The following is a 13,027-nucleotide window of genomic DNA, read 5'->3' as shown; positions in this document are numbered from 1 at the left end:
TGCCACTCTGTGCACCACTAAGCTATTTCAGATTCAAGTTTTACTGCACAATGTTTACAACACCTCTACAGGCAGATTACATTAAAGCTTTGATTATGTGGCATCAGAAAGGAAGCCAGGGCTAGGAATTTCCAGTATACACCCTGCTGTAGATGCACCTAACCATAAACTCCTTTCAAATGTGATTGAGGCTAACATCGTAAGAAACCAGGAATTAGTACTTTATTAAGAAATAGATGGGGAAGGAAGTTTATAGATACACATTGCAATTAGGATATCACAGTAAAAATGTATAGGTCTCATACAGTAAAGTGAATTCCAGTGAGTTAATACATTTTCAGATGAACTTGAAATGAACTTGGGCAAGCTACAATACTGAGGCCCCAGAACAACAGTAAACATTGAAGCTGTGAAACTTGGAACAAAACATATCCAAGTTCCTCAGACCTCTTTGTAAGATGAAAGATTATTCCTCAGAGACAAAGTATGCACAGCAATGCCATTTGTTCTCAGTTTCCATAAACATTTGGACAATTAAATTACATTACTTCAACACTGAGAGCAGCTTAGCTTTCATTTCATATGTACAAAAATGCATGAACCATTACTTTCTCCTTTCAGTACCTAATTGAAAACTTCTAATGCACACACACACGTTCCCCAATGCCATTCTCTTTCATCCATACTAAGAAATTTAAGAGTAAGAGAAGTGAAAACTGTATTCTTTTCTTTCAGAGTACAGAGAGGAAAAGAGTTAAAAAGCCCAACAGAAATAAAATTGTGTTATTTTCTATAGTGTAAGGTGAATTGCTTCCTGATATCCCATTTTATTTGTCCATTTTTATCCTACAGCATAACTATACTTATCATATTTTACTGACAGACCTTTGTTTCTGAACGCCATTTCTTCTATTATTGACGAGCCTAAAATACAGCAATGTCTTCCAGCTCAGCATCTCATGCATTTCAGCTTTTATAAATACAAACCACGCTAGCAGCAATTTAAGGCAAATTGCTCTCCCTTGCATCTCCAAGACTGTCACAGATTCTGCCGGCAGCATCAGCAGAGGGGAAACTTTACCTCAGCATTCCTATCCTTCCCTGTGTGCCCACAGAAATCCTGGCAGGAACACCCGTTTGACGGTGCCATGATGCAAGGCTACTGAAATCAATTAAAGCCCTCCACGTGTGTGTAAATGCAGGTGAGTGAAAGAATCAGATGGAAGACTGAGAGCCTGATTCCTAATTTGCAGCTGGCACGGAGCCCAGAGATGAGCAGGATGAAGCAGAGAGCATGCTCTGAGCCAGACACCATGATGGCTCCCCATCTACACCCAGCCTCAGACAGACACTGGTGTGGACCACAGCACATTTCAGAGGTGGATGCCTTTGGATCCCTCAGGATACAAAAGGATAATATCTTAAAGCTACAATTTAACCTTGATAGTCAAATGCTGAGGTTGTAGAGACTGACATTCATGAGTATGGTAAAACCCTCAGCCTTCTGGCCAGCTCTGAAAATGTGCATAGAGGCAAGCCCCTGCTCACCTGGGTGCATCTGCTCAGCCAACAGCCCTATGAATTTAATGGCTGTCCTCCCACTTGCACAGCTCTAATTCTCGCAGAAGTTACTAATGCCAGATTTCTGGCATGAACAAGAATTTGTGAGAACTCTGCTTCAAATTTAATGGTCACAGGTTTTGCTGTGTAAATTTGAATGGCCACAGGAGCTTTCTCTTGGGAAATATAGAGTGTCTTTGGATAGAAAGATCTACTAAATTATTTTAAATTATGTACTTTATATATGACACACCTATGGCAGAAATGTTATCTATTTTTTATTCTCCATAAATCCAGACTTCTCACTTATTCTGGCTCTCCCTGAACTCAAAAGTCCATAATCAGTGATCCAATCTCTTACACAGGGTTTCATCTTGTGTGTGTGCGGGTGGTTGTAATACTACAGATTTTGGTCTTACCAGCTACATCACACTACAGTTCTCCATTCTTCCACCTCATTCTCATCCTGTGAGGCTTATATTAGTCATCCAGTCTTTCTGATTTTAGTGTATTTTGAGTGGGATTTAAAAGCTAATTTCTGGCCTTCTTTTAATCTCTCTCCAGCTGCCTTGCCCCCCAGACAGGGGGCTTTCTGCACTCAGCCTTTCAAGTAGACAACAGACCCCTGCAAACAACTCAGCCTTGACTGATCAGTGATTGATCTTTTTACATTTGCTTTATTCACTCTATTTCAACACATCATATTAAAGCATTTTATTAAATGTAGTACAATGTTTCTTAGTGCTGGTTGGGGTTTTTTGGCTTTTTTTTTGTTAGATTGGGGGTTCTTTTATAGCTGTTGTTTTTTATTTATTTGTTTAAACACTCTGTCTTTGTTTAACCTCTTCTAACTGAGATACTGAAAACCTATCAGCTTACCTAGCCCTTACCTAGTTCTGATTACACACAAAGCAACAAATCAGCCTTCTCCTTTTCAATTGTATCTACTCAAAACATGAAGCAAAGCACTATTTACTTATTTCTCTTGTCCTCACATGTTCACTGAGCTCTTGGTACTTTAATTCCTTTCTTCCTACAGGCACCGAATTTTCATAGCTCATTTATAACTGTGGTATCGTGTATTGCTCAGAAGTCACTGTGTCCCAGAGTGTGTCCTTCATTCCAGGCCAGATTCCTACAGATGAGCAATCTGTGAGTATCTGCACAAGAAAATGCTACTTCAAATGATTCCTCCTCCCCCTGATACCTGAAGAGCTCAATGATGACACACAGGTGACATCCAGCCCTGGCCATCACACCAAAGAAGGTTGAAAGGACTAATCAAGAAACACTGAAAGAAAAGGTTCCTTGAGTCTGAGGTTTCTTTAGGACAAGGAACTAAATCAGTGATCCAAATGCAAAATGTAGCCAAAGATACAGGAGAGAAAGTAGATTTCTCAATAGAACTATATAATTACAGTATGTGATGTGAAGACAATAGCTAATGAAAGGATTCTCCCTTTTACAAATAAAGACTGTATGGAGCTAAGTAATCACACCTTTAACTAGAAATGGCCAGTTTTTGACCCTATGAAGTATCATTTTATTAATAAAAATTTAATATATCAATTATTGATAACTTTTGAATACCAACTAATCTCCCCTTGGATAGAAGGCATAATCACAGGACACACTACATTTAGAATTGTATTCTAAATAAAGGCATCACATATACCTACAGCTTAGGGAACATGTAAATTCTGACAGGCTACATGTCTTGATATTTATTTTAAAAAAAGATATTGAAAGACAAAATGGAGAAAAATATGGATGAAGAAGTCATTATTCTTTTGGAATTGTTAGATATTGTTAATATATTAGTAATAAAATTTAGTGTCCCATTCTACTCATGATACACTATTCTGCATTACCTTGCGCTACAATAAAAATGTGTAGGGTCCTACAGATAAAAGCTTGTTGGTGACAACAGCCTTACAGAAGTCTAATGAAATTCTATAGGCCTTCTCGTCCTACTTTTCTATTATGATAGAAAAGCAGATGTCCTCGTCCTCAGCCTTAAAAAAGGTGTCTGTTTCAGAACATGAATTGGCTACCCATGTCCAGTAATTCCAGACCTGGGTGTTTTTACACTGCAAACAGGGTGAAGGGGTGGGGAGGTACATATACACCATACTTATGCTACTGAATGTTTCTCAGGAAGGGCCATTCTTTTTTCTCCTTAAGCTGAAAATCCTTAAAATTCTATTCCTGCTGAATTAGCATTTCATTGTACAAAACTAGTATGCTCAGTGACATAAGCTCTATGTCAAAGAAAACAGCCTGCAATTATGAATATGTCACTTTCCTTCAGAGCGCATAAAGCTATGCCTTTCAGGCCACAAATATATATTACAAGAAAAATACACCCTCAGTATTAAAAATAATTGGGGTTCTCTTCAATAGTGGAACTTTAAGAAAGGCACTTCAGCACAAACACTTTGGAGAAAGTCTCCAGTGAGACAGAAATTTCAAATGGAAGCAGGAATAAGAATGGAATAACCAATATTACCACCTGGATACTATTCCTAATCTCTAAATAAAGATCTGGATGCTTGGACCAAGGACAGAGATATAACCCCCATCCCACAGTGAGCAATACAAATGAACAGCATCCAAGACAGGTCTTAATGCAACCAGACACTTAATTTAGAGAATGTTCTTGCTCATAGTTACGGCTGTTATTTGGATCAGGGCCTATCTTTATAGAGAGAATAAATTAACATGAAGCTTAAACCACTTTTTATCCTCAAGAGAATCGATCTGAAGGTCGGAAGACCTTAAAAAGGTATCCATGTGGTAAGTGCTTGAAGGATGTAATTCTGTTCCCTACAATGTCAGGATAGTATCTCTTTGTATTTAGTGGATGACGCCATTCTGGGTACTGCTGCAGCCATCAAATAGGAATTAATCTCAGTGATAAAAATACATCCAAAATGGTCTAAGTAAAAATGAGAGGAGAGCTATGCAAAAAACCTCTATTCTGCAGAGTGAAAGTATTTTTTTATCAATAACACTTTTCTCATACAATCTGAGAAAAAAAAATTGCAATTTCTGCAATTGTTTTTGGAAGCAAACTCTGTCAAAATACTACAAAAATACTACGATTGACAAAGTTGCCAGTGGAAGAATTAAGCCAGTTAAACACAAGCATATGAATAAAATAAAACAGAAAAGACATTTAAGCAGATTATCAAACTGAATATCCAAAACCCATCCCAGAGCTGATGATTCCTAAGTCCAGATTCAACCTTCCCAGGAGAATTAATATTTAGTGTCCCTGAGTTAAAATACATAAAGTAAACTTTCTAACACCTGTCACTGTCATTACAATTGTGCTTTCACTTGGACTCTACAAGTAATACAAAAGAAAAAAATTGTGTTTATCATAAAATAATTTCTAAGAATGCAACATTGGTTTCAGCCTCAAAAAGTGAAGAATGTCCCTAATATCTCTCCAGTTAGTTAGATTACTGATGTCACATCTCAGAAAAAACCCTTAAAATTATGAAAAGACAGAATTCAGGCACAAAACACTGTTCAGAAGTGAGCAAAAAAAGTAATTTTTCATTCAAAAGGGAAAAGTATGCACACAGATTTGCAACTAAGTATGTTAACTAAACCAAGAGAATCAAAAACTGGATAAATCAAAAAGCTTTTTCTTTGCATCAAAGATCTAGTTTCAGCTTTGTGGGCTTCCATACATTGTGACCAAACAATTTCAAGGATGATGTAGAAATACAGAATTGGCTTTAGTGCAGCCTCATGGCTCCAGAACCTCAATACCACATGGTTTTCAATGGGAGACAAGACAAACACCACGATTTTAATTACACTTCCTTCACTTCCAGTATAGGTAAACAGAAAATTAGTCACAGGCTACAATGTAAAAGACTGTCTCAGAAGAACAGAGACTAAGATAAACTAGTTTTAATTTGCAGTTTTTCTGTTTGAATACTGTGCCATTATTTTTCACTAAAAAACTTCAGAATATTAACTGAGTTTATCAAAACAAAATCAAAATCATTAAGACCAAATTACAAAATAATCTTGAGGGCAAATAGAAAATTATGTTTTTGTGATGCATTTCTCTATTTTTTGTATTTATTCTCGTTTTTATAACCAGTTACTTGCAGTAAGCTGCTGAAATTCACTTCTATTTTTCTCTTATTATAGCATGAATTGCAAAAATGAAGTACAAGTATATACTGTACCTTGTTTTACCTGTAAGGAACACACACCTGACAAAAGGCAATCTTCACATCCAGAGTAGGTTCACCACAATAATACAAGAAATGGCGGCTCATAAATACCTGCAATTAAAGAAAAGTAAACATAGAATTCTTGTCTGGCTGCTGATGTGCAAGTATAATGCAGCTCTAGCTTCATTTGGATTATAAAACCAACTTGATTTGTTACCCAGCTTGTCAAAACCAGAAATTGAACACAACTGTAAAAAAGCTTTCAATTCTGTCCAATGCCTGTCAAGGTTTTGGCCCCAAATATGACTTGGTTACATCTGGAAAACTTTACAGTAACTGGTGCCATTGATTCAAAATTTATCGTGTCACTTGCATATTCCTAAACCAAAAATAAAAACAACAAAATCAGGTCAATAATGTTCTAAACAATGTGGTGATAGGAGACACATTATTATGGGGAGGAAAAAAAAGGGCCTAAGTTGACAAGTATTAGGAAAGTTATAGAAGTGGAAAGACTCATTACATCATTGTGTAAATTCATCCACTTTGTGAGCATCCCATGTAGTTCTTGTTCTGGTCTTAACATTCTACCACTAGAAAAGCTACAGAAAAAGCCAGTAAGAAGGGTCCAAAGCACAAAGAGATTCCTTACACAAAACAACTGCACAGACTGGAGATTTTTTTTTTTCAGCCTAGAAAATAACTGTCTGAGCAGAAATATGCTGGAGATGCATAAAATGAGTGGCATACTGAAACATGAAAAGGAAAACACCCTTCCATTTTTTTTCAAATTAAAAAAAAGGCACCAAGTTATGTTATCAGAGTTAGAATCAACAATAGGAAATAATTCTTCATACACTGTTTCGTCACAGTATAACTCTCTCATGTTGCTGTGGAAGCCAGAAGTCAACATAAGCACTAATATGATTAGGCAAATTCACACAAGAAGAAATATGCTGAAGGCTATTAACCTGGAAAATATCACCTGACTCAAGACACTCCTGAGTCACAGTCTGCCGCTCCATGCTCAGCCTATTTCTGGATTTCCCAGTTATCTGATACTGGCCCAGGGAGCCATAGACTAGACTAGACTCCCTGTGTACCCCATTACAGCTGTTTTAATTTAGTTCCACAGCACCACATCCAGCTCTGCCTAACCAGTCCTGTCCTAGCTACATTCTAACATGGCACATCAGTGACAAACATCCACAGCAATGTTGTCAGGCTGGGATAGGCAGCTATGTCGCAAGACTTTGGAGTACGTGACTCTAAAATACCCCAAAAAACCCAGCCAAACACACAAAGCAACAACAAAAACCTGCTAACAGTACAATGAAAAAACTAGCAACTTTTAGCTAAAATTAGATACATTATGTAGAACTTAATGTTCTTCTGTTAAGCATAAGCTCATTGTAAAGACTTAAAAATGAAAACAAAACAACCATCCAACCATCATTCCATAAAGACAAAACTATGATTCTGAAACACAATGTAGCTACCCATGGCACTTGTCTTCAGTAGGAATACCTAACTAACTAACTTCAAGTGTAAATGGCACTAAATAAGACAAGACTTAATTTGGAGTAATTTCAACTCACACCAACTGATCAGGAGTAAAGAAACTACAAGAAAGTATTCACCAATACTTGCCAACTTCAGTGCACCGTATGCTCCCACGTGTTTAATTTTTAATGAATGAATATATGAATAATACTGTTATGAAAGCAAGTTTATGACCTTTTCTGCATCACATTACAGTGTCTGAGGTTGCTGTCTCACTGCCCACTGAGTCATTACCAGAGTCTCATATTCCACAGAAGGTTTATAATAGTTTATATTAAAACAAAAAAGAAGAAAGGAAGCTTTTTTCTTAAAAAAAAAAAAAAGGAGGAGGAAAAAAAGCTTTTAACATTAGTCATATTGCCAATGATTTCTGGAAAGCCAGCAGGTAATTACACTGTCATGCTGCAGATATATTCACTGGCTGTATGCATTACATTGCTATAACAATCAATGACTGAAATGTCAATAGCTATGACATACCATGTTCAAGACAGAGCTTAATGGTGGAAAGTGAAGAAAGGAAGGGAAGAAAATGGGGGGAATTAGGTTTCTCCCTGAATTTGTTGTGAGGGTCTATTGAGAAGATATACTTTGTATTATGCATGCATTACTAGTCATACCCTGCTCCTCAGCTGTCCACAGGAATTACTGGGACTGTTAATAGTCACCCTGGGCAGAACAATAGACTGGTGAGTTTTATGAACTGGAATACATTTTAGAATTTATGATGTTGTCCTTGTGGGCCATTAATGCTTATAAAATAATAGAAGTATTATATGTTTTAATGGCCTTGATCAAGTCTCATATTCCTCTGTACATGAGATCCACCAAATTAATCACTATGGAGCTGAGTTCCTCCAGTTGTACAATGGGAATGAATGCCACCTTTCCATGGCACAGAAAGGTGTACCCAGGACAAAACAGACTTGAGTTCATGTTTTTAAATGTTTATTGAATTCATACAAGGTTCCTTTTGGTGCCCTGTAAGTGATCACACATGTATGTAACTTCTAATTCCTTCAGGCAGAAAACACATTCACACTCAGCTGCACAGATCTCCTTGATCACATCTCCTCTGGTGAGAGCTGACACCACATCACTAGAGATGTTTAAGAAGTGTCATAATAAAGAACTGGCCTGATGCTGAGATAATTGTGTTACAACATAAAGCAGTTATAAAACAAGAAGCTACTGAGACAAACAGCATCACTCACCAGTGACTGGAGCTTTACGTGAGAGCATAAGCATCCAATATTTTTTTACCCCACCTCTGACACTTTAGCTTTACAATATTGAGTGAAATCACCCAAGGGGTGAAGAACTGGGAGAGCAGAACATTGCTGATAGAATAAAATATTCTGGGAAGCCAGAGACTGCTGTAGCATTACAGGGAGAAAACCTGTCTGTGAAACAGCAAAGCCAAAACTTGGTCCCAAATCTTCATTATGATCAAGGCAGCTGTATGCCAGAACCCACAAAAACATACAAGACTCAGTAGCAAACATGACATACTTTCAGGCAAAACAAAACTAGGAGGCACTAAAATCAGGAAGAGGAAACCAGCCATGAAGGCAAGATAAAGAAAATCCTGAAAATCCTCTGAGCTGTACAGTGGCACAGCCCCCAAGGGAACCGCTGGCTGGATCCACTGAGGCTTGGCCTCTACCTAGCCTGCTGCTTTGCCATCCTCTTCTTCACTCCACTCTTCCTTCCTTATGGAAAGCTGTTCTTCAAAACAGAATGTGGACTAAAGACATGCCCAAATTTCAGGCATGAACTTCTCTTTACCTGCAGTGCTCCCATCAAGTCTTCCTTTTCTGTACAAGGACTTTTTAGGGCTTTTTTTACTTTTAATAATGGTTATCTGTCTCTCCAGGGTTCAGGAGGACTATCTAATCATTATTCAAACAGCTCTTTGAAGACTGAAAGGATTAAATCAATACTATTAGTATAATTACTGAGAGCAGAGAAAAAATGATGAGAGCAGTTAAAACAGACCAGAAAACCAACAGGAGCTGCAGTTCTCAAATACAGCCTCCCGCAGTAAACCTTTCTGCTCATCCTTGAATTCATTCCTCGCCCTCAGTGCTGTATGATATTGGTACCCAGGGAATGCCTGGGCAATTTCGCCCAGTCAGATTAAATCTTTTGGCCTAGGAGTGTTGTTTTCTACCCAAGCTGCCTTATCCTTCATGTAAGTGGCTCCTGGATCATGGACAGGGAGAATGTGTTTGCCTTAAACCTAAGAGATGCAAACTTCCAGTCTGAGGGGTCTGGGCTATTGCTCTGCTGGTCCAAGGAGAGCCTGAGCACTTGCACCCACCATGTTGAGCTCCTTTATCTGGGAAAGGCATTGCAGTCACTTTCTTTTGAGAAAATACCTTCATGATGGTTTATCATCCCTGCACCCCCTAATCAACAGGTAAGTCCCTCATGGCCAATAGACAGTGCCTCGGCCTGTCACAGTATATTTAAAGCCTTTTGTGAAAGTTCAGAAGGCCAATGTTGATCCTCAGTAAAGTTCCATGTAACCTTTTATTCAGAGAGATAAAGGAGCCAGCTGCTCTGCTGCAATAGTGCTTCCTTCATCCCAGCCCAGGCAGGCAGGGCTGCTCATCTCACCCCACAGCACAACCATCTGTGTCAAACACACTGATCCAGGGCCCAAACAAGGTTCTTCATGAGGAAAAACTGCAGCAGCTGTTTCACCTGTATTTAAACCAGTGCTGCTGCACTTGAATATCCCAAACTAGCCCTGCTGCTGTTCTTATCACCTCCCATGCTCCTGAGACTATACTTTGAGAGGTATTTACATGCCTACAACAAAAGAAAATGGAAACAAATGCTTAAATTCCTAACTTAAAAAGTAGAACCACATGGAATTAAAAAAAAAAATAGAAATGCAAGTCCCAATTGAAACAGGAATCAAATGGCAAGTGGATATAAATTAGAAAGAACTACTTATATGTAAAACTTCACTAGATTTAAACCTGGTATATTGTGGCTACAAACTGGAAGGCTGTAAAAGACTCACAGGACATCCACCAATATCTATGCCAAGTCTCATCAATTGTGATAATCTCAATAATATGGGGAAGCAATATATATTCATATAAAGTAATCAAATCCAGCATTTCTGTTTATTAGATATTACCACCCAAATGCATAGCATGTGCACAATGGGCATAGTGAATGTGCTTCCTATCTTCATCAACTTGCAGCTCTCTATTTGTTCTACAAAAAGAGAATTAAAGTATTTATTACTACCTCATTATGTTTCATTCATGAACATAAAGATTCAGGGCATGGAAAAAAATTAATGAAATAACACCATCACTTAAATTTATTAAAAAAACCCATCCTGTCCTAATTCAATGAGAGGGGGCAATTGATCAATTCAGTTGTCACTTAAAAACCTTCTTTAAAAACACTAATGTTCAAAGATTAACTTTCATGAATTATTAATGCTTCCTGTTTTGAAAATATGCTTGAGTAATTTCATGCATTTCCAGTACAGGAATTCCTCTCTCCTTCATCTGAAAATGCATACTCTCACCACAGTATAAGTTCTCTGAATCTTCCAGTAATGTTCTAACTCCTATAACTATATTTTTCCTTTAATGAAACTTGGCTATTCTGCTCTGTGTAAATAAGAGTGTAGGAAATAATGAAGACCTGAACAAATTCACACAGTGTGACAAAGTGTGCCAGCAGAGAATGGCAATGTCTGATCCTCAAACTCCTACAGAATTTCAAACATAGGCTCTGACATCTTTAACATGCTGGATTGAGAAAGAAGTCCTGCAATTTGCCCACATTTTTCATATAATTGCTGCCAGTTATAATGGGGGTATACATCTTCAAATATCCTATCAAATTGGTCTTCACTTCAGAGACCAAATCTTTAGGCTTATCAGCTTTTTTTAATCTTTTTTCTTTCAGATCTAATGTACAGAACTGCAATAGGAGACCCACTGCTTTACAAGAAGCTTAAAGACATCTCAGAGGATAAATATGAACTGAAATTTGCAAGTGGGTTAATAATAGTCAAGGAGAGTGTTCCTACTGCAAAGGAGTGCTTTTCTGTTGTGTCTACTCTCCCATTTTAATTATTCTTGGAATAGCCAGGGAAAGAGTGGTGTCAACAATGCAATTATTAAGGTTACATCCCAGCAGAAACAGATCATCTTCCACTGGGAAGAGAAGTGATGGCATGTTAAAATTCACAAGAATCATGCAAGTAGCTCTAAAACAGCTGCTGGAAAAGAGAGTGAAAAGGAAAAATAATTTTGGAATAGCACTGAAAAGGAAATATATATCAAACAGGCACAAACTGAAAAGACAAGGGACTGATAAGCAGATATTCATAATGAGCACAGCTCACATGCAGAAGACAGGAACAAATGAGCTCTAAATCTGGTCTTGCTACAAGCTTCTTGTTTTTTTCTCCAGACTGTTATGACGAGAGAGAATTCTTCACCTGACTATATTTGGTCTAAATGCCCAAGTTATACAGCCCAAGATACCACATCCAGAGGTAATACTTACTGTTATGAAAGGTATTAGGAGGAAAAGATGCTGCAGCAGATTAATTAGTTAAAGTTTATGATGATCTTGTCATAATCTCTCATACCATCTTTTCATTTGCAGCTGAATATTTTCACTCCCTGAATAAATCCTAGCCACTTCCTAGAGTTGTAAAATTAAACTTTGATGTTGGAAGCAGCTCTGAATTTGCATAGGATGAACCTGGAGTGGCAAGTGTGTGAGATTGTGGCTACTACTCTTAACAAAAAAAAAAATTAAGGAAAGCTAATTGGAAAGATATGAGCACAGTAAAACACTACCTGCCTCCTATAAGATAACCTTTATCACAATAGTGAAAACAGTATTTTTTTTATTTTTATGCATTTTTCCTATTGGCACTTGATTTTAATCTGCTTTCTCTTTCTGGGGAAAAAAGAAAAAGATAAAAAATTGAGGTAACTGTCTCAGCACAGCTGAATGAAAAATTCTGCTCTCTCAGAACTTTGTTTTTCTCTATTAAAAAAAATCAATATAAAGCTGTTTCTTGGATAAATGTCAGTGGCAAAGCTGCCTGAAGGTATGTACTGAATCACATCAAAACTATTTTTAATAAACTCCCAAGTCAACCTCCAAACCTAATTAAATTCAGTTACATTTGCCTTCAACACAGATGTCCCTGGCACTTTATGATGGGTGAAAATGACCTATATTTTATGGACTACATAGAGTAAAATACTTGATTATTGTCTGCATCAAGCAGCATCAAGAAAATTATTAGATTTGAATAGAACATGTATTTTAAGTTTGAATAGTTTGGAATTAATTTCTGCTTAGCTGAACTGTATGACATTGGATCTCATTCTTACAAGCTGCTCTGTTACACATGTTAACCACCCCATTAATGAAGGGTGCTTGTAAAAAGAATGAATATCCCGGCCAAAAGCAAAATTCTAACTTTGGGACAAATATATAAAAGGCCAGGGCATTTAGATCCTGTTATAGATCCTGTTTCAGGGTACCTTAATTATGTGGCACTGCAGTAAACAGCATTTTCTGTCAGTTTCATTCAAATTAGGGTAAAAATGGACAGATTTGATCACTTAAGAGAAAAAAAAATTACCAAAATAATATTTAGCCATGCTTTTACTTATTTGATAAAAATGCTATTACATTCTACC

The 13,027-nt window shown here is 37.3% G+C and overlaps 1 protein-coding gene across 14 annotated transcripts in view; it reads right to left on the bottom strand.

Moving 5' to 3' along the window:
* MAPK10 (mitogen-activated protein kinase 10) overlaps nt 1–13,027 on the bottom strand; it is a 141,047-nt gene that overhangs the window by 68,812 nt on the left and 59,208 nt on the right. For 12 of the 14 annotated variants that reach the window (XM_068187709.1, XM_068187708.1, XM_068187713.1 and 9 more), the window contains one exon: nt 5,799–5,870. In XM_068187709.1, coding sequence (XP_068043810.1) covers nt 5,799–5,864 — 66 coding nt within the window. In that variant the 5' untranslated portion in view covers nt 5,865–5,870. Of the gene's footprint in view, nt 1–5,771; nt 5,871–13,027 lie in introns of those variants that run through there. The other 2 variants (XM_068187716.1, XM_068187717.1) reach the window with 2 other exon arrangements.

The sequence above is a fragment of the Anomalospiza imberbis genome, chromosome 4, assembly GCF_031753505.1.
Source record: "Anomalospiza imberbis isolate Cuckoo-Finch-1a 21T00152 chromosome 4, ASM3175350v1, whole genome shotgun sequence".
Classification (NCBI taxonomy): domain Eukaryota; kingdom Metazoa; phylum Chordata; class Aves; order Passeriformes; family Viduidae; genus Anomalospiza; species Anomalospiza imberbis.
This window is presented reverse-complemented; position numbering and strand designations above follow the sequence as displayed.